Here is a 20,751-nt window from a genome sequence, read left to right on the forward strand (position 1 = left end):
TCTCTCAGGACACCTCAGAGGTGAAGACAACCCATTTGAAGGACTGCATGACTACAAGGTGTGTAAATCTCAGCACACCTGAGCTCACTGTTGTTATCTCTTGCATTCATTCAGGTTTTGCATCCCCTTTCTTGCCGGGTCACCCCTTGAAGCAGGCTTTTGCCCGGGCTGTTTCTCAGCACATGGCTCAGTAACTCCGCATTCCTTGTGCTGAGCTGGGTGCCCGTTGCTATAATTTCACCTGTTTGTGTCCCTTAATCTGTATTTGTTCCCTTGGAAGTGCAGGGAGATACATGAGGGCAGAGGCACTAGGTAAATAGAGCCAGCGCGCCGGGAGCAGTGATTACCCCAGGTAAACAGAGCTGACTGCGGTGCGCTGCAGAGGAGGGGACAGGCACCCGCGGCCCGCCCCGCTTTGCAGGGCAGATAAAAGCCGGGGCCATGGGGCACATGGGCAGGAGCGGAGCTGAAGCTCGCGTGGCAGGGGGCCGGTGCCCGGGCGCAGGGTGCCATGGGCGGGATCAGCTGCCAGCGCTATAAATAGGGCTGGTGACTGAGCTGCTCGGCGAAACGAAAGCTGACCCTTGGAGTGTGGAGGAGGCAGCGTGGTCCGGGGAAGGGAGAGCGGAGCCGAGCAGGAGGTGTGGTGTGCTGTGGGTGTCCTGAGCTGGGGAGCCCAGCGGCACGTGCTCAGTGCCAGCACAGCATCCACAGGGCTTTGGCACTTCCAGGACATGGACCTCAGTACTGGGGCAGGCCAGTGAAGGTGATGGCAGGAGCTCAGGTGGGGCTGCCGGGACCCTTCCCGGAGCCCCCGGTTGGGCCATGCCCCATGTCTGACTCTGACTCAGACTCTGAGGACACGGCTGTGGGTGGCACAGGAGCTGGTGCCAGGGCGCAGAACCCCTCTCAGGTCATCCACAGTGGTCACTTCATGGTGTCGTCCCCGCACAGCGACTCGCTGCCCCGGCGGCGCCATCACCGCACCGAGCCCGAAGCGGCTGATCCCCGGAGCATCGACCCGACCCTCACCCGGCTCTTCGAGTGCATGAGCCTGGAGTACAGGTGAGTCCCAGGGACCCTTCGCTGGCATGTGTCTAAGGACCCCCCTCGCTCTCTGAAGGTGTGAGGCTGGCTGAGCCCTACTGCCCATCCAGAAACTGGCATCTTGCTCTCCTTCTCCATTGGACTGCGATGTGCAATGTGCTCCAAACCCACCAGCCTGGGAGGGCTGGGGGACAAAGAGCTGGGGCTGGGTTCTTGGCTGTGGAGCCAGATGGGAAGTACCTTCTCTCTTCACATGTAGCTTAACCCTTCTCCAACTTCCCATGAGATCTGGAGTCACCGCACCCAGCTGTGGCACCCTCATGGCCAGATCCTGCACTCTCTGTAGAGCAGCAATAACCCTGTGGGCAGCCAACACTCAGTCTTTGGCAATCCAGCCCAGAGCAGTAGTCCTGCCTTCCCGTCCTTGGCTCTGCCCACGTGTCCCGAGGTTATTCTAGGGCATGCAGCAGCACTTGGGGCTGGATGGCTGCACAGGGCTTTGTCCAGGGCCTTTGAAAGCATCCCTCCTTCTCTCCTGCAAAATGGGATGGGTGACTGCATCATTCCCTCAACCACACAAATCAGCCGAACCCAGGATGGCAGGGACCTGCTCATCCCGCAGCCTCTCAGTGACAACAGCAGAGCCTGCATCATGTCTCTTAGTGCCTTGGTCCACACTCTTTTGCCAAGGCCCCGAGGTTTTGAGTTCTCTCAAGCATAGCATCAGAGTCACTTGCTCTACTGGTGTCAGCACAAAACTGCTTACATAACTTTCCCCAAATGTGCAGGTGGAAACCTGGAATGACAATGTCCATGCGAAAGCAAAACCTCAGCAAAACAGGCTTCAGGAGTTGTCTATTGCCTTGTTTCACACAGGGTCTCATTCCGTTGCTCACCTTTCAGCTATGCCTTGAAGACCTCGAGTGCTGAACATGATGGAATATGTGGTCATATTGCAGAGCAGCCCTGGTGACATGGGGCATTGGGACAGCATTCCAAGGCTACTCGTTGCCACATAGCTGTGTACACCTGGCCCATGGCCACATCACAGATTGCAGGGTTTGCTCATGGCCAGCGTTGCGCAGCCTCCTTCAAGGTGCTGGTGCAGCTGGCACTCTGTGGGACCATGGTGAGCATCAGCATGGGGGGACAAGTCAGGGGCAAGTCACCCCTGAGTGCCACACACAGGGGACATTCAGGCACTGTTGGCCACACTCCTTCACTCTCCCAGCCGCACACTTGCTGTGTTCTGACCCTTGCAGCTTGGGGCTGGAGGAGCAGGCACTGCTCCACCCCAAGTGCTCAAGCTCTTGACTCCTGAGATGCATCACAGCCTCTGGATGCCCCTGAGCTCTGGTGCTCCCTGGGCAGAGGGGAAAGGGGCAGGGTGCACCTGCCTTGGCAGTGGAGCAGACCACAGCAGCTGGACACCACCCTTGGCTGGCCATGATGTTGCAGGCAAGGCTCCATCCCTCCGGCTCTCTTCAGCCTCTCTTCTTCAGGCTGAACACACACGGCAGCCACCCTCCTCTTCTGTCGTGTACATTAGTCGCCAACCATCTTAGCACCCTGCTGCAGGATCACTCCAGTTTGTGAGCATCCCTCTTTTGTCAGGGGCACCACTCTGAACGCAACACCCAAACTTGCCCTTTGCAGCGCTGCGTGCAGGGAGCTGTCACTCCTGAGCTGCTGGCTGAGCCGGGACTGCTGCAGCCGCCCATCCCTTGCTGCCCAGGCTCACACAGTTTCAAAGGCAATTCACTAAACTCTCTCCAGACAGCACCATTTTCGTGGCTGTAGCTCAACTTTCATAGAATCATAGAATTACAGAACAGGTTGGGTTGGAAAGGACCTTAGGATTATCCACTTCCAGCCCTCCAGATTCATGTGGGCAGCTGTGATTCCTCCCCTCGCCAACGCTCCTCCATGGCACTTCACAGACGTTTTGGCAGCTGTGTCTCAGCTTGAGCAATCACCCTGAGGATCTCATGTATTACCCCTTCAGGGGCTGGGCTCAGCATCATCCCCTTGCTGGGGAAGGAGCCCTCTCTCCACACCAAGCCTGGCTTCTGGCAGTAACTTGTTTCTTCAGATCTCTCCAAGAGAGGGAACCCCCCTCCTCCTCCCCAGGTCTTCCTCCTGGTGCTGGGATGAAGCACTTCCCAGGCCCTTTTTCCCAGTACCCATTTTCCAGGACACTTCCAGCAGCTCTCCTGCCAAAGACTTCATGAATGTCTTCCGCTCCTTCTCCTGCAATGTGCTGCATTTCTGGATGCCTTCTGAATGCCTTCCTTAGGCTGTTGTTTCTCCATGGCTTCACCTCCCTGCAGCTCACTTGCCTTCATTCCCCCCAAAAGCAGAGCATGTGGAGCTGAGCTCCTTCAGGATCTCTTCCCACTTTGGCCTTAGCATGGTCCCCCGACCCAAGCAAGCTCTTTCTCCCCATGTCTGCAGTGGGACTCCCAGTGTCCTGCCTGGCAGAGTGGGTCTCCTTTGTTCACTCCCCTTCCTGTGACCCCCTGCAGGGAGTCACTGGATGCCTGGCCTGGGGAACCGTCCTCCTGAAGGGAGAAAAACTGGGTGCCGATGGGAACTGCAAACTGCAGCCACTCGCCGTGTTACCTTGGACATGCCTGTCTTATGCTTCAGAAGCCTTCTGTAGCTGCTCTTAGGATGGGATGCAGGTTTAACCTCTGCTCCCCTGCAGATACTGAGAGGAGAGATTCAGCAGGCAGGCCCATCAGGCTGTTAGGCCACCTGGAGTATCATCTCTGCCCCTTTTGTGATTTAAAAAGAGGCAGGCTTCAATTACACTCCCTGTGAATCCATCCTCCTGGCGAGCTGATAGCAGGCTCTGAGGCTTTCCTAGCAGTGGAATTGCTCATATAGCTTTGCCATACTCTCTCATTGATTCTCTACTTCACAGTGCCTTGAACACTCATGCACCAGGGCAGAAAGCACGCAGGCGGTGATCACGGTGATGCACGCACTGAGCTGCCCTCTCCCCGTTTCCTTTACTATCCTGAACTTCCCTTTGCCCCCCCCACCTCAGCCTCCCACAGCTCACCAGCACTCACCCGCAGCCCTGTGCATCAGCTCAGACCGGCTGGAAGCGCCTTGCCCTGCTGTACCCACACCCTGGCATTGCTGGCTCCATCCCCACCATCTAAGGAGGCTTTGGTCTCACCCAGACCTCAGACCCCCCGGGTGCTGCCTGCGCCCTGGCTGGGCTGCGGTGGGAGCTGAGCGGGGCAGAGCTCGGTGCCGATGGCAGTGGAACCCTCTGGGGCTTTGCGGTGGGTCGGGCAGTGTCTGCCGTGGGTTATCCACACGAAGGGCAATAGTGGGTCAGGGGAAAGGAAGGGCTTGGGCTGAAGCCATCCATGCTCAGCATGGTGTGATGTCGCTAATGGCAGGGAGCTGGGCGCCTTTTCTCTGTCACTGTCCAAGGATTTGGGGCTGATCCTGTGCAAGCAGTGTGCAGAGGAGCTGGCTGGTATGCAGGTCTGCTCCCACTCTAATGCACATGGGAGTCATATCTCCAGGGATCGCCAAGATACCCACCTGGGTTTGCAGCTATCCAGCTTCCTGGACAGCTATTTGCAAGAGGACTTAGATCACAGAATCCCAGCCTGGTTTGGGTTAAAGGGACCTTAAAGCTCATCCAGTTCCAACCCCTGCCACAGGCAGGGACCCCTTCCACTGGAGCAGCTTGCTCCAAGCCCCTGTGTCCAACCTGGCCTTGAGCACTGCCAGGGATGGGGCAGCCACAGCTTCTCTGGGCACCCTGTGCCAGCGCCTCAGCACCCTCACAGGGAAGAGCTTCTGCCTAAGAGCTCAGCTCAGTCTCCCCTCTGGCAGGTTCAAGCCATTCCCCTTGGCCTGTCCCTACAGGCCCTTGTCCCAGGCCCCTCTCCAGGTTTCCTGCAGCCCCTTTAGGCACTGGAGCTGCTCTAAGGTCTCCCCTTCAGGAGCCTTCTCTTCTCCAGGCTGCCCCAGCCCAGCTCTCAGCCTGGCTCCAGAGCAGAGCTGCTCCAGCCCTCGCAGCATCTCCATGGCCTCCTCTGGACTCGGCTAAGCAGGTTCAACTGAAAGGACTTTCCTTCTCATCTGGGGCACTCCATGCTTGCTCTGCAGGAAGGATGATGGCTGCTCAAAAGGCAGAGCTGTGAGTGTAGGAGCACTCCAATCTGGGAGTAAATACACAGAGCAGGTCCCTATCTAATCCACAGTACACCCTATTAACACCTTTGTTACAACACTGCCCTCGAGTTAACTCAGGCAGCACGATGAGCGGCCAAGCTGGAGCAGCAGCCTCTCCATCAGCACAGTGCGGTGAATTAAAAAAGCTCCTTTAGACGGCAGAGATTTGAAGCTGGATTTGAACACATTCGGTTTTTTACTTGGAGGCACTATTCAGGAAAACTGTGGTTGGATTTTTAACTTTCCTTTGTCAGACTCTGCATCTTAAAGCATAAAAATTCAAGGAAAAAACCATTGTTTTAGGAGCAAAAGCTGTGAGAAATGGAACATGAGCAGTCAGGACTTGCAGGGAATGCTGTCCTCTTCCAGCCACCCTGGGACACGCCGCATCCCAACAGCCCTGCACCTACACCAGATCGTTCCTCCCCTCTCCTCTTGCTGTTGATGCAGAGCAGATCACTCGCTTTGCCATGAAGGCAGGGGCTGCAACACCTTAAACCTCTGGACAGGCTGAATGAATCATGGAGCAAATCCAGGACCTACTGAACAAAACAGAGGCAGTGCTGACCCACACCAGGTTTGGTCCCAGGCTGAACCCTGTTCCCACCTCACCCCATGCCCCCGTAGATGATGGTGGCCCCTGCGTCCCCATTCCTCTGCAGCATGCAGCAGCCTGGGACATCCCAAACCTTTCTCCTGTCTCAGCCTGGGGTTTGCATTCACCTCCCTGGGAAGGGTGGGGCCATTTCCAAGGCAAACCAGGGAGCAAAGATCAGCCTGATAAGCCCCAAACCTGAAAGGATTCTTAATAGGCAAAAAAGGCTGTTATGGCAAAGCCCAAAGGCAGCTCCCAGGACCCGCAGCAGCTCCATGGCCACAACCCCACCAGCCCCAAGCGTGGCCGAGGTGCACATCCATGGGCTGTGGTCCTGCGCTCGTGCTGCCTCCCGTGCCCTGGCTGTCGGTGGGCGGCACCGGTGAGGGTGGCCGGGTAGCCTTGACCGGGGCGATATGGCCACGTGCCCGGGAAACCCGTCCCTTCCATTGGCTCCTCTGCTTGGCACCACCGCGCTGTTTGCCTTGTGCCAAGGGGGAAAGTTCAAACTCCTGGTGATAGCAGGGTGGCCAGCGCACAGCCGCGTCCTTAACTCTCTGCAGGCTGGAGCCACAGGGACACAGATCCTTCCCCAGCCCCTGGGGGTCTCTGTGAGGAGACCATCCCCATCCGCCCCAGGGGTGGGAGCACCTGATCCCAGACACATCCCTGCATCAGGCTCTGGAGCCGAAGAGGTCCCCGTCCTTGTTCCCTGCAGTGAGATGGGGCAGCATCACTCTCCTCTCCCCTCCACCCTGGCATGCTTCCTCCAGCCGGAGCAGGACAGGGCTCTCTCTGCCTGCACTGCTGCCTGTTCAGGCTCTAACCTCGGGGGCAGCAGCCTGGTTGCAATCCAGCTCCTTGCTGGTACCGCTGCAGAGGGAGGGAGCCCCACTTGCTGGCCCGTGCCAGATTTCAAAAGGGCAGGTTAATGCAGAACAGGCCAGTCTTTGTTCAAGGGTGCTCTGAGGTTTCACAAGCTTGAGTGAACAAGTGTGCTGCTACTTAAAGCATTACCCAGGTACTGCTCTTGTCCCTAGCACCTCCCTGGGAGCATGGACTGACAGCATCTTGAGGGACCCAAGAGATGCTGGCAGCGAGGGAATACAGCATCCCTAAACCCAGCCCAGCATCTACCCCTCCTCCTCCATGCATGTGCCCAGCATAAGTGGGACCCAAAATAGCACCGAGCTCTTTAAGGGACAAACTCTCAGCATGGACTTCCTGGGGAGGGATGCTGTGCAGCCTCCAGCCTGCCCTTTCTGTGCAGCCGACATTGCTGCGAGCCCATGGCCAGGGCAGCTGCTGAACTCACAGGCAGAGGGGAAAAGGACCCCAAAGTAAAGCAGAGAGACCCCAGCATCCCCATGGAGCTCCTGGGGCAGCAGGACCCCATGGATGTCCCTGGTCAGTGCACACCAGGTCACCTCCACTCAGCTGGAAGGAAACAAGACAATCAGTGAAATGAGGCTGCCTGCACTGCGGGCCCCATTAGGGACATCACCGCACCACAGAGAGCAGCAGAACAAACACAGCTGCTGCTGGGAGCTGGGAAACAGGAAGGAGGGAGGGCTGGGGGCTGCGATGGGGGCACAGGTTTGTAGGGCATGGGTGTGGAGAAGAGCTCAGGGCAGTGCTGGGCTGAGGGCAGAGCTGGTCCCGCTCTGTGCCTGTCTTGGGGCACAAGTGAGTGTCCCTTAAGGTCTATAACATACTCCAGTTTGCTCTCTTTCTTCCCAGACCCATGCAGATGCCTGCCCTTCTACCTGCCCCTGCCCCAGCTGAAGGGAGCTTTTCCAAGCCTTGCCTGGCATTAAAAGGAGGGTCAGAAATAGAACCGTAGAACCCCAGCCTGACTTGTATTGGAAGGGACCTTAAAGCTCATCCAGCTCCAACCCCTGCCACGGGCAGGGACCCCTTCCACTGGAGCAGCTTGCTCCAAGCCCCTGTGTCCAACCTGGCCTTGAGCACTGCCAGGGATGGGGCAGCCACAGCTTCTCTGGGCACCCTGTGCCAGCGCCTCAGCACCCTCCCAGGGAAGAGCTTCTGCCTAAGAGCTCAGCTCAGTCTCCCCTCTGGCAGGTTCAAGCCATTCCCCTTGGCCTGTCCCTACAGGCCCTTGTCCCAAGCCCCTCTCCAGGTTTCCTGCAGCCCCTTTAGGCACTGGAGCTGCTCTAAGGTCTCCCCTTCAGGAGCCTTCTCTTCTCCAGGCTGCCCCAGCCCAGCTCTCTCAGCCTGGCTCCAGAGCAGAGCTGCTCCAGCCCTCGCAGCATCTCCATGGCCTCCTCTGGCCTCGCTCCAACAGCTCCAGGTCCCTCTTGTGCTGCTGCCCCAGAGCTGGATCAGGACTGCAGGGGGGGTCTCCCCAGAGCAGAGGGGGAGATGCTGCAGCGAGGCAAGAGCCACAGCACCACATCTCCCCAGGCATCTTTCCTGGGCTGGAAACTTTCTTTGCATCCCCTGGGGCCAGGATGGAGACGCGCTGGTGGGGGGCAGTGGGGTCCCTCCTTGATGCCGAGTTTGAGCCTCAATCTGCTTTAGTCCTGGGGGCTGGAGAAACCTCATGTGGGTCTGTGAAGCTCATGGTTTAGGTCTGTGCTGCTCCCAAGGTGAAGGTGAGCTCAGGGTGCCTGCAGCACAGCCACGTGGCTGGTCCTGCTCCAGATGTGCCACCAGGCTGGTGGCCTGGTCCCCTCTCGAGACACCTCCCTCTTGTGAGACCCTGAACTGGGCAGGCTGGGGGATGGTCCCCCTCAGCCTCTCCTTTGCTTGGTGTTTTAGTGGGAAGCTGGTGTCTCCAAAGTGGAAGAATTTCAAGGGGCTGAGGCTGCTTTGCCGGGACAAAATTCGTCTCAACAACGCTATCTGGAGAGCGTGGTACATCCAGTGTGAGTACAGAGCCTGCTGAGTGCAGGAGATGCCAGGCAGGATGGGGCTGCCCAGGGATGGACCCATGGGTAAAGCCAGCTGTGTGCTCCCCTGTGCAGATGTGGAGCGGAGGAAGAATCCCGTGTGCGGCTTCATCACCCCGCTTGAGGGCTCTGAAGCTGATGAGCACCGAAAACCAGAGGTAGGGCACGGTCCCCTGCAGGAGCAGGTCTGCGCAGCACAGGGGGAGCTGGGGACACAGGGGCAGACCTGGCTGTGTGTCACAGATCTGCTGGAAAGGTGCTTCTGATGTGGCACAAGGAAACCAGCCCTGGCTGCGGGGGGCTGTGGGGGGCTGCGGGCTGTGGGGGTCAGCCCTCACCCCCTGTCCCGCCCCACCAGGCTGTTGTGCTGGAGGGCAACTACTGGAAACGCCGCATCGAGGTGGTGATGAGGGAGTACCACAAGTGGAGGATCTACTACAAGAAGCGGGTGAGTGGCTCTGCCCATGGTGCTGCCTGTCCCGTGGTGGTGCCCGTGGTGGGGCAGGACATCAGCATACCCAGCACGGAGCCATGGCTGACTGGGAGCAGGATGTGGACGGCTCTTGCCAGCATGGGAGGGGATGCTGGCTGCTCAGATGGTGCTGATGGGGTGGAGTTCAGTGGGGACCCCATCCCATGCTGTCTGCAGTGCTGGGTGTGCTCTGCCTGCCTGTCCCCTGCCTTTTGCACCCTCTGGGGCTGGGTTTGGCAGCACACCCACAGCTCACGTGTTGGGGTGGGTCGGGCAGGGCCGGCACTGGGGCTAGGCTGGGATTCACAGGCATGCTGCTGGCAGCCACATCTCACCCTGCCAGCACGTGCTGCCAGGCAGGCTGGGTGGCTCCGTGCTGCTCTGGTTGCCTGCTCTGCTCAGGCTGGCACCACAGCCTTGGCCTCCTGCCACGCGGGGTGGAGCGTGGTCCAGCTGGGGACCCATAAAGGCTGGGGTGACACGGGCAGGCAGGGTGCTGGCAGTCACACACAGCACCGGTCCCACCACTGCCGCCGCCGCTCAGCCCAAACCCTGTGGAGTAAAGGCAGATGTGAGCTCATGGCAGGCACCCTGAGCCCTCCAGGGACCTCCGTCCTGAGTACTGCTCCTCTCTGCCCTGCCCCTGGCCCTGCCCCACACTGTGCCTGCCTCGGCTGGGGGGTGACATGGGCTATCTTCGCCTTCCAGCTCCGAAAGACCACTCGGGAGGAGGAGGTCTCCAGTCCAAAGCAGGTGAGTCTGCTGGGGAAGGGTGGGGAGCGGGCATTAGGGGGGCACAATGCAAACCCCTGCACTGGGCAGCTTGGCAGAAGCACCAGGGCATGCTAAGCCTTATGGGATGGGATGCCAAGCCCTTGGGATGCCGCACTCACACTTCTGGAAGCACCAATGTGCCGGGTGGGAAGCTTTGGAGTGATAAATGCTGTAGGGAGCATGGGAGCTGTGAGGGAGAGCAGCTGGGGAGCCAGGCATGGGCCCTTCCCACTCAGCTCCTTTGCTCATCTCATGCAGGATGAAGATCTCTGGAGGCCAATGGAGAAATGGTGCAACCAGCTCTTCTGCAACGTGGTGCCCATGCTGCTTGGGGATGAGGAAGAGGAGCCAGGGGGTAGGCAGCACTTTGACTTGGACACCTTCCTCTCGGACATCTCTGACACCCTCTTCACCATGACACAGACGCCCAGTGCCCATCAGGCACTCCCCGAGGATGGTAGGTGTTCCAGACCATGCTCTAGCAGGATGTGGAGGAGGAGGTCCAGGTGGGCAGCACACACAGTAGCACCGTGCTGCTTCTTGGCCTTGACCCTGGGAGCTGCTGCCTGTGTCTTTTGAGCAGAGAGGATCCCCCGGCATCCTTCCTGCTGGGGCAGGAGGGGGGGATGCTACAAAGTGAGAGCTCCATTTGGGAAGGGTGGGAGCATCCCCTCCTTGGGTGGCTCCCCACAGACTGCCTCAGGCGGGATGTGCTGAGCTGCCCAGGCAGCACTAGACCCATGAGGGACCTTGCACCAGCCTCCAGGGCAGTGCTGCCAGCCCTGGGTGAGGAGCAGACAGGTCCTGCCTTCCACGGCCACCCTCTGCTGTCCCCGCCGGGGCAGGTCCCGGGCGCTCCTGCAGCACCAGGTGGGTCCTGTGCCAAGGATCATCTTTTCCCTGGAGTACTTGGGCACTGGAGGAGGTCCCAGGGGCACTGGTGGGCAGGATGGTGGGGATGGGATGGTCCTGGGTCTCCACAGAGTGGGCACCCACCTGCCTGCCAGTGCAAGGAGCAGCAACACAGGGTGACTGTGGGGTGCCACGAGGGGTTGCAGCCAGGCAGGTATGAGGGCAGGGGTGGGAGGAACCCTGAAGGGGGTATTGAGGGTGCTGTGCCTGGGCCCCAGCATTGCAGCTCTGCCCTCTTCCAGCCTATGTTGGGAATGCTGACATGATACAGCCGGACTTGGCGCCCCTGCAGCCCAGCCTGGATGAGATGGAGATCTCAGGTAAGAGCCAGCCGCATCCCACACAACCCAGCATGGTCTGCACCCCACTGCAGCCCAAAACTGGCCAGGCAGCAGCAGGAGCTGCAGGGCTGGCCTGAAAGCACCAGACATGCCCTGGCATGGAAAAAGCAGCGTGCACGGGCAGGGGGCTGCGGCAGGCTGTGGGGCAGGGCACTGCAGCAGGCTGTGGGGCAGGGTGCTGCGGCAGGCTGTGGGGCAGGATGCTGCAGCAGGCTGTGGGGCAGGATGCTGCAGCAGGCTGTGGGGCAGGATGCTGCGGCAGGCTGTGGGGCAGGGGTTCCACTGCCTGCCTGCACCCGGGGCAGAACCTCAGTGGCTCTGGGTTTCTACAAAGAGAAATCTGGTGGTTCCCCGGGTGCCGAACCACCTCCCTTTGGCTGCAGCCAAGGACAAGAGAGGGGGAACCCCTGGAGAGCAGCCTCTGTGCTGCTGTGTCCCCCTCCTCAGCCCCCTGGCGTGGGCTGGTTATTGCAGCCTTCCCAGGTAGCTGGTGGCCTTGGGCAGCACCAGCATCTCTGGACCCCTCTGTGCATCCATCAGCACCCTGTGAGCTCCGCAGCCACCTCCACTTCCTTTGGCAGGAGGCAACAGCGGTGCTTGCACCACATGGCCATGGCGTGGTACAAGATAAGATGCTGTCAGGGACTAGGCTGGGACACTCTGATGTGCTGGGACAGGCGGGGGGATGCCCCAGGGAGGGATGTGATGGGAAGGCTCTTGCCAGCATCTTCTTGGCTCCTTCCTTCCAGAGATCCCATCAGGGTGAGACCCTTTCTGGGAAGAGGGTCTGTTCCCACTGCTGGCCCTTTGCCTCCTGTCCCCAGGTGCCCCAAGTAGGTGCCAGTCATTGGTAGGTGCGACAGCTCCAAATGGGTCACAGTGACACCTGACAAGTGTCCCTTGCCCTGAGAGACCCTGCACGGTGCTGGTAGTCTGCACTGACCCCTCTCAAGCAGCCCCTCACCACAGCAGTGGCACAGTAGCAGGCCCAGAACCTGCACAGCCTCATGCTCAGCAGGAGATGGCAAGGGGCAGGGGGGTGCCCATCTGAACCAATACATTTCTATTAGCAGCCAAGTTGTCTTTTGTTTCCTGGGGAAAAGGGCAGCGTTTTGCTCCAGGGTGCTGCGTGGGAATGGAGCAGGTCTTACTGCAAGCCACTTCACTGCAGGAGAGCATCTCTTCCAAGGAATGTTTAAGGCCAGGCTCAATGGGGCTGGGAGCAATCTGCTCTATTGGAAGATGTCCCTGCCCATGGCAAGGGTTGGAAGTGGAGGAGCTTTAAGGTCCCTTTAACCCAAACCATCACAGGACTCTAATTCACGTTTTGCCCAAACCCTGGAGATCCACATGTGGGCACTGCTGGGGGTGGGCATGGTCTCAAGTCCAGCTGGGGTCAGAGACAGCATCCCAGGTATGGCTGGTGTGCCCCAGGGCTTTTGTGCTCCCGTGAGTGGGAGTCTTGTCCCAGACATGGCATTTCCTGGGATGCTGTGCAGAGCAGCCCTGCTCGCAGTGCTGTGACAGCGATGAGGGAGGTGGGTGTGCGCTGGGCAGAGGGGGTGTGTGGGGCAGGGATGTCGGAGCAGAGGTGCTCACAGCCCATGTGAGCGGCAGTGCCAGGTCATGAACCCACAGGGATGACTGGGGAGAGGAGATGGGGGCCGAATGCTGGGTGCAGGCTGCCGGAGCCAACCTGGTCGTGGCCCGAAGGGCACTTTTCCATCAGGGTGTGTAGCAGGGAGCCTTGCACAGAGCACCAGTTGGCACCCGTGCAGGGTGGGTGCTGCAGCGGGCAGCACAGGGCTCGCAGGGTCACGGGGCTGCCGCTGTGCCTGGCGGTGGTGGCAGAGCTCAGCGCCTGTCAGTCAGCACAGGCAAACCAATCCCCAAAGGAGGAAGCTCCGTGCGTTGGCGGCGGGTGCCAGAGCACGGTGTGGGGCAGATGGAGAAGTCCTGATGGCAGATGCAAGGGAGCAGCCGGGCCCCGGGCCCTGCTGGCACTGTGCTCCAGGTAGGACCCATAGAGGGCACTGGGGTGCAGGGGGCAGCGCTGGCATCCCCTGGGGTGGCATCACCCCACCATGCTCACTCGGGGCCTGGGGCCAATGCTGGAGTGTTCTCGGTTTAGGAGTGGGTTCTGTAGCCCCAGTCCCAGCCCTGGGTTTGAACGGGATGCTAAAGGTGTGGTGTGCCATCCACATGGGCCTTCTCCTGTGAGCAGTGATGTGCCCTGGCCACACCGTACTGCTGGGGAGAAGTCAGCGTGACGCAGTGGTGGAGAGGAGTGTGGGCAAGAGCTGTGGGGTGGGGAAGAGGTAAGAAAAGGGGGGACGGGGCTCCTGGGGGCTGCCAGCCACCTTCCATCCCTGCAGCAGAGCAAGAGGCACAAGAGGAATTGAATCTGCAGGGCTGGGCACCAGAAATGCCTATAAATACCCGCAGAGCTTCAGTGTGCCATGTGGGCGTGACAAAGAGCGGGGGGCAACGTGGAGCTGGGTGCTGCACCCTCGGGAGATGGAGACCCTGCCTGGCAGCACCAGAGCCCACAGTAGTGGAAGGGCAGGGATGGCTCTGCCATGCTCCCGGGCATTCACCGTGTCCTTGGCAGGGGGAAGGGACAGGCTGAGGGCTGAGTGGGGCAGCTCAGGGGTGGCACTGCACTGTCTCGCACTGGGGTTACCCTTGGCTGCCAGCACATGGCACTGCTGGAGTCATCGCCGTGCTCAGCTCCATGGCATCCCACCCTGCTGGTGTGTTTGCTTCTCTGATGGAGGTTCAGAAGGGTCTCAGACCTTTGCAGGTCCCAGCCAGGGCACCCTGGAGGCAGAGCAGAGTCCTGGGGAATGGCTACACATGTGGGCACCAGAGACAGCCTGTGGACTGAGCCGGGCTCTGCAGGAAGGGAGAGGAGCGTGGGGCAGTGATGGTCATGTCAGCCAAGGGCTTGGGAGCATGGCTGGGTGCTCCCCAGTGGGGATGCCAGGGTTGCTGCTCAGGCACAGAGTCTGTGCCAGTCTGCAAACACAGCCAGCGCTCCTGCTCCATCCCACCGGGAAGCACCCAGCAGCCCCAGCCCCAGCTCAGAGTCATCCTCTCCAGGGAAAACCGTCCTGGTGGCACTGCCGGAGCCAGCACTGGCCCAGGCAGCCACAGCGCCAGCACCAAGCCGAAGCGTGCATGGGGCTGCCATGCCCGGGGAGCTCATTTCCCCAAGGGGGTGGCCCAAAGCATCAGGCCAGCCCTCTGCACCACAGTGTCTGGGCCTGCGGAAGGAGCAGGGTTGTGGGAAGGGGAGAGGAAGGGAGAGGGAGTCACGGCAGGGTCATGGGGCTCAGCTTCGGGAAGGCCATGGGATGTGGTTAGCCACAGGCTGCAGGCACGGCACTGCCGGGGGGGGTAAGAGCTCGCCGTGACTCCAGGGGAGCGTCCCCCGTGGCTGGGGGGTGCTGTGAACTGTGCCTCCCAGCCCGCCAGCTGCGGCTGCCCCACAGCCTGGGGGTCCCAGGGCCTGCCCCAGGCTGGAGCTGGTTCAGGAGGGGCTGGACAGCCACCTAGCCCTGGGAGCAGCCCTGCAGCATGACGTGCCTGGCTGGGTGTCAGGATGGGGTCCCCTCCCTTGGGTGGGTGTTCCTGTCCCCTTGATGAGGCAAGGCTGGCCACGGGTGCAAACCTCTGCTGGTAACGGGATACAGCTTGACCCAGTGTGCCCTGGGGCTTGACATCCCCCCTCTGGGAAGGTTTGCTGATGCCCACCGCTCTGTCTCCACAGATATGTTCACCAGCCACCGGCCACTGCCATCACAGATGCAACCAGGCTACCAGGAGCCACCCTGCTTCATGCCCATGGCCGAGCCCCTGTTCGGTGATGGGGGGTGCCTGATGGGTGCTCGGGGGCTGCCTGCAAGTCCCGAGGCCCCGCTCTCACCCAGCGCCCTCCTCCAGGTGAGCAGGACCACAGCCCACGGCCCGCGGCCACAGTGCCCCGGCACCCCTCTGACCATCCCGTGTCTCCTGCAGCCCAGCGGTGCCTCGCAGCTTGGCCTCCACGGCGCCTTCCTGGGCCCCGAGCTCCCCCCAGCCCTGCTGCCCCCCAACACCCCCACCACAGTGCCCAGCGACCTCAGCCCCCAGCTCCGACACAAGCCCCTGCTGCAGTATGGGCCCCCCAGCCTGGAGCCACCAGGACCCCAGTACCCCCCTCCCAGCCTGTCCCCCGGGACATCAGTGCTGAGCCCGGACCCCCTGTGCTCCCCCATCTCAGCACCTCGCTGCAAGTTCCCCTACCCCAGCTCCCCCAGCCCCTCGCTCCTCATCCATCCCACATCCCCGCTCTCAGCGCCCTGCTTCGCCCCGCATTCCCCGGAGCTGGGCTATGCTGTAGGCATGGTGCCCCCGGGGTACCCCCGCCCGGCTGCCCCTGAGCTCCTGCCTCCCACCCTGCTGGGCGACCCCAGGTTTGCCCCCCCCAGGGGCCTGCCCCAGGGCAGGAGCGGGCGGTTGAAGGCAAAGCCCAATGGCACCAAAGCGAAGAGGCTGCAGGGACCCCCCCCACCGACACCCCTGGCCATGCCCAACCCCTGCCTGAGCCAGCTCCTGACCGCAGGTAAGGGGGCCTGGGGCAGACACTGGTGGGGGGAGATGCTGGGGGGGGGGATTGGAGGTGGGACCCTGCTACCTCCCTGGGTTGGATGTGGGGATGCTGGGCAGGGCATGCGGATGTCCCCACCACGAGGCAGCCCCAAAGCCAGGGGGAAGCCGTGCCCAGGGAGGTCTCCCTGCAGGGCCCAGCCACGGGCACCACTGCCAAGCCCCTGTGTTCTCAGCCTGGTCTCCTGTTGGCACAGAGGGGCTAAGGGGACCTGCTGCCCATACATGAGATGGGACAGGTCCCACGGAGGCTGGCGTGGGTGTCTGGGGGTCCCTGCCTGCACCAAGGCTCCTGATGATCTCCCTGCTGTAGGGAGCAAAGGCAGCTCTCTCTCTAGGGGCTGCTTTACCCTTCTCTGACGCAGACAGGCAGGGAAGGGCTGCAGCAATGCCTGTGCTGGGGGCTGGTTGTCCTGGGGGGCAGAATAGGTCCCCAAGGCCCCAGCACCCTCACACAGCAGTTCCCTCTGCTCCCTGCCCTCTGCAGCCAAGCAGGAGCCAGTCCTGGATGCCCCAAGCCCGACAGGTGAAGGACTTGTGCCCACATCCCCTGTTTCCCCGGTAAGCATCTGTCTAGACCCCCGGGTTGGGAAATGCCTCCCCAGGTCAGACACTGCCTTCTCCTGGTTGCTGGGCAGCGGTAGAGCTAGGGCAGGGGGGGAGATAGGGCTCTGTGGGGTTACCCTGTGCAATATGGAGCTGGACAGGCACAGGGAGAAGGAGGTGGCATGTGGGGCAGGAATCACCTGTGAAGAAACAGAGTGGAGGTGGGAAGCACCCCCTTGCAGGACCCCCCTCCTGGGGCGATGGGGCTGCCATGCAGGTGGTGGGAAGGAGCGCACGTCCCCTTTCCCTGTCCCCCTGCAGATGTGCTGATGTCAGTGCCTGGGCACCGACCAACCCAAAGGGAAGGTCTGGTCCCTGGCGCACGTGGGGCGCTGGGTCCCCAAGCTCCCCCTTCCCTCTGCCTTCTCCCCGCAGCAGAGCGCTGTCCCTGACGTCCCCGCCACCTTCCTCTCCAGAATGGCCCAGCTGAGCCCAGGGCTGGCTCCTGGCTCCAGCCCTGCCCAGGTGGTGCCGGTGCCGCTGGCAGGCACCCAGCCGGGCCCACTGCTGGTGCCCAAGGCAGAGCGGCTGTCCCCCACGTCGGCGTGCGGTGAGTCTGGGGCGCGGAAGGGAGCTCCCCAGGACGCTGCATCCCCTGCACGGAGCCTGCCCCAAACGTTAATGGGGACGTTTCAGCTTTACTTCAATGCCAGAGATTTACATTTACCCGGCTGAGCATGGAGGAGTTCCTTGTGTGTGGGAGGGAGGGCACAGTCCTTCACCTGCCTTCTTCTACAGGGACAAAAGCAGAAACAGGAAAAGACAAAGAGGACCAAAATGTCGGGCTGTGGTTTTGAAAACCCGGAGCTTGGGTTTTGAGCAGGAAGTGCCCTGCTTTCACCCACAGAAACCAGAGCGGCGGCTGGAAACCAGGCTCTGGTCTCACTCTCTGTTTCAGTTTGGTGCTGCAGACCACAGCCTTGCTGCCTTCAGTCCGCTCTCCTGGCAAATTCCACCACAAGAAACACTGGGAACTTCAAATGTCACATTCCAGATGTTCCCATTTCTGAGCTGTTGTAAAAAATGAGTGGGATTTGGGATAAGAGAAACCGATAAGATTTGGTTGGATGCTGGGGCAGATGCCCTGGGGTTGGGGTAGTGCTGCAGGCTGCTCTTCTCTGCCCATCCCCATCCCAGCGTGGGACCCTGGTGTCAGCCCATCACGAGGGGCTGCTGCTGCCTCTCTCCCCAGAGCATCACTTTCCCTTTTCCAGGCGTTGACTGTCCCAAGCCTGGCCAGGCTTCCCCGAGACCCACTGCAGGGATGGGCACTGGCATCCCCCTGCACCATCCCGTGTCATGTCGGGGCAGGCCTGAGCCCAGCAAGGTACACCAGGAGCTATGGGAGGCACCAACTCCATATGCACCCCCCTTTCCTGCTGCCCTCCAAGCTTCCCCCATAGCCTCACTACAAACTTTGGGCAAGCTGGGGCCGGTGGCTCGGGGCTGCCCCTGCATCAGGAGGTGCCTGATGGCCCTTCACCGGCAGGTGGAGAGCCGCCGCATCACACACATCTCCGCCGAGCAGAAGAGGCGCTTCAACATCAAGCTGGGCTTCAACACCCTGCACAGCCTGGTGAGCACGCTGAACGCCCAGCCCAGCATCAAGGTGAGTGCCCAGGGCTGCATGGACCGGCCAGCGCTGAGCATAGAGGGACAAGGTTTGTCCCCTTGAGATGCTGCATCTCCAGCCTGCCCCAGTGTAGGGAGCTCCTGTCCTGTGCCCCAGCCCTTGGGGCAGGAGGCTGCAAGCCCGCAGCAGGCACACAGAGACCCATATGGTGCAGCCGTGCCAGGGTGGTCTGGGCACTGGAGCAGAGCACCTCTTGCACTGCCAGCCCTGCTGCACGGGGTGCCCCCCACCCCGCCACTCCCAGCAGCTCCCTGCGTTGTCTCACCCTGTGGCCCCTCAGGTCAGCAAAGCCACCACCTTGCAGAAGACAGCTGAGTACATCTGCAAGCTGCAGCAGGAGCGGGCAGCCCTGCAGGACGAGGCACAGCGGCTGCGGGAGCAGATCGAGGAGCTCAATGGCTCCATCAAGTAAGTGGGGCATGGCTGGGGCAGGCGGGAGGGAGCCACTGCCTGCCTCGGGGTATCCAGGCAGGGCAAGCGCTGGGGAGGCAGCAGGACACAGCAGGTCTCCTGAGCACCTCCCAGGACCTGCACTTGACTCTGCCCCACCTCAAACCCTGTTTGGAGGAGGGATGATGCTCAAGAGGCAGTGCCATGTGGGACCAGCACATGGGGCCAGGCCCCACAGCTGCCCTGGGAGGAGGATGCTGCCTGCTCACCCCTGCTGAGAGCTCAGGTCCTGCCGGAGCCTCTCCCCACAGGGCAGCCCCTGTGGCTCCCCGTCTCCTGAACATGGACCCATAGCAGTGTTGGTGCCCCACAGCCTCTGCCAGGAGCAGCTGCCAGCCACAGGGGTGCCCATCACACGCCAGCGCTTTGACCAGATGCGCAGCATGTTTGACGAGTACGTGCGCTCCTCCACGCTGCAGAACTGGAAGTTCTGGATCGTATCCTTTGGGGCCAGCGCCTGCAGCTTGCTCAGAGCCCTCCACCAGACACCAGCTCCTCTGCTCCACCCGCTGCTCCTGGGCCTGTGGGGTCCCTTCAGCTCAAGAGGCTCTGGAGGCCATGGGGAGATGTTTCCCAGCCAAGGGCACATGGTGGAACACGCTGAGATGCTGAGATTAGGAGGCAGCTTCTGTTACAAGGGAGCAAACCCTGTAGGTGTAAACGGTCAGTCCTTGGGGAGGAGGCACTGGCAGAGCTGAGCTCGTGCAGGCAACAGCTCCTGGCAATGTGGGAACTGGCTCTGGGATACAGCAGCCATCAACTAGAGATTAGGAAAGGTCCAGACACAAAGTTGGTGACATGATGGCTTGGTCTTGGTGGCCACGTGGCACACACTGGAGACCCAGGTGTGTCCAGGACCCAAGTCTGGGCTCCATGTGGTTGGAAGAATGGAGGAGGCCAAGGGCCAGGGAATGGGAGGTCAAAGCAGTGCACAAAATCACTAGTCCTCAGTGGTGGTCCCAGGAGAGAAGCACACTGAACACACTGGTGTCATGCCCTGCTCCTGGTCACTCCAGAGGACACTGTGCTGGCAGTCTCCTTCAAGAGTTGTGTCTAATCAACCATATCTGGCAGCTTCAGCTGTGATGGGGGTGACACAGCTCTCCCACTGCCTCCTGGGTGACGCTCAGTTCCCCATCGCCCCAGCAGTATGGGCTGGTGCTCAGCATGGTGCTGTGCTGAGAAAGGGACACAGCAGGTCTGCCCAGGTCTGGGCAGGGAGGTTTGTCCTGCTGCCCGTAGGAGAGTGCTGCCTAGACCTTACAGGTGGAATCCATGCTCTTGGCAAGGCTGGCCCTTAACTCCTCTGCTCCCATCAGTTCAGTATCATCATCCGGCCCCTCTTTGAGTCGTTCAATGGCATGGTCTCCACGGCCAGCATGGAGAGCCTCACGCAGACATCTCTGGCCTGGCTGGATCAGCACTGCTCCCTCCCAGCGCTTCGGCCAAGTAGGTGTTCCTGTGCCTGTCTGCAGCACCCTGAAGGCGCCGGGCTGGCCCCATCATGGACTGATGAGAAAGCAGAGGGGAAAAGGCCAGGGGTGTCCCGAGGGCAGTGGGCTGGTGCTGCACCACGCTGATGCTGCACGGGAGGGAAGCGCCCGCTGGATGCTCTGGGGCTGTGTGCTCCGTGCTTTTCCGTGTTCCTTTCACACCCGTGCTCCAGCCTGCGGAGGGCCTGTGTCCCGGCTGGGCAGGGCTGGGAGCAGGGGGCTCCCTTCAACTTCCCTGCTGTGGGCTGTGTCAGGGAGAGCCAGCTCCCCCAGGACGGGTTCACCCTTTCAGCCCTCAGGGCATAGGGGAGCTCACATGTCCCACGTCTCCCCGCAGCCGTCCTGAGCTCCCTCCGGCAGCTGAGCGTTTCCACCTCCATCCTGAGCGACCCAGCCTGCATCCCCGAGCAGGCGACGCGGGCAGTGGCAGGGATGGGCCGCGGGGGCTCCTCCTAGCTGCTCCCGGCCCGGCTTTCGCGGCCTTGCCGAGACCTTCGGTGAGGAAGGACGAGCACTCAGCAACGAGCCGCCGGCAGCGCCACCAGGGCCGGGCTGCTCGGAAGGAGCATGGCTGGCAGCAGCCGGGTCCCCCCCGTTGGAGTCCCCGCCTGCGCGGGGCAGAGGCTGCAGCGGGGCCGGGCAGACGCCAGAGCGGCGCAGCGG

The 20,751-nt window shown here is 61.2% G+C and overlaps 1 protein-coding gene across 4 annotated transcripts; it reads left to right on the plus strand.

Moving 5' to 3' along the window:
* Positions 1–528: 528 nt before the first annotated feature.
* Positions 529–20,606, plus strand: MLXIPL (MLX interacting protein like). Of its 4 annotated transcripts, XM_061375769.1 has the most exons (17): positions 532–1,065; positions 8,627–8,733; positions 8,833–8,915; positions 9,116–9,205; positions 9,938–9,982; positions 10,262–10,460; positions 11,158–11,235; positions 15,029–15,201; positions 15,277–15,862; positions 16,394–16,467; positions 16,888–17,062; positions 17,727–17,839; positions 18,002–18,121; positions 18,426–18,553; positions 18,909–19,032; positions 19,915–20,044; positions 20,426–20,606. In XM_061375769.1, the coding sequence occupies exons 1-17, from the start codon at positions 770–772 to the stop codon at positions 20,542–20,544; spliced, it is 2,640 nt and encodes an 879-aa protein (XP_061231753.1). In that variant the 5' UTR covers positions 532–769; the 3' UTR covers positions 20,545–20,606. The 4 variants fall into 4 exon arrangements, with proteins under 4 accessions (XP_061231752.1, XP_061231749.1, XP_061231751.1 ...); XM_061375768.1 differs by having other exon boundaries at positions 529–1,065; positions 15,029–15,862; positions 18,450–18,553; XM_061375765.1 differs by having other exon boundaries at positions 530–1,065; positions 15,029–15,862.
* Positions 20,607–20,751: the final 145 nt, after the last annotated feature.

This window comes from Neopsephotus bourkii, unplaced genomic scaffold (genome assembly GCF_033783945.1).
Source record: "Neopsephotus bourkii isolate Nb327-2 ecotype Australia unplaced genomic scaffold, CSIRO-AGI_Nbou_v1 NB_1675, whole genome shotgun sequence".
Lineage (NCBI taxonomy): Eukaryota > Metazoa > Chordata > Aves > Psittaciformes > Psittacidae > Neopsephotus > Neopsephotus bourkii.

Bases quoted from the DNA above. Each gene is read 5' to 3' on its own strand.
- MLXIPL (XM_061375765.1), top strand. From the start codon at position 770: ATGGCAGGAGCTCAGGTGGGGCTGCCGGGACCCTTCCCGGAGCCCCCG. The intron at 9,206-9,937 runs GTGAGTGGCTCT...TTCGCCTTCCAG, and splicing joins GGATCTACTACAAGAAGCGG to CTCCGAAAGACCACTCGGGA. The intron at 20,045-20,425 runs GTAGGTGTTCCT...GTCTCCCCGCAG, and splicing joins CCTCCCAGCGCTTCGGCCAA to CCGTCCTGAGCTCCCTCCGG.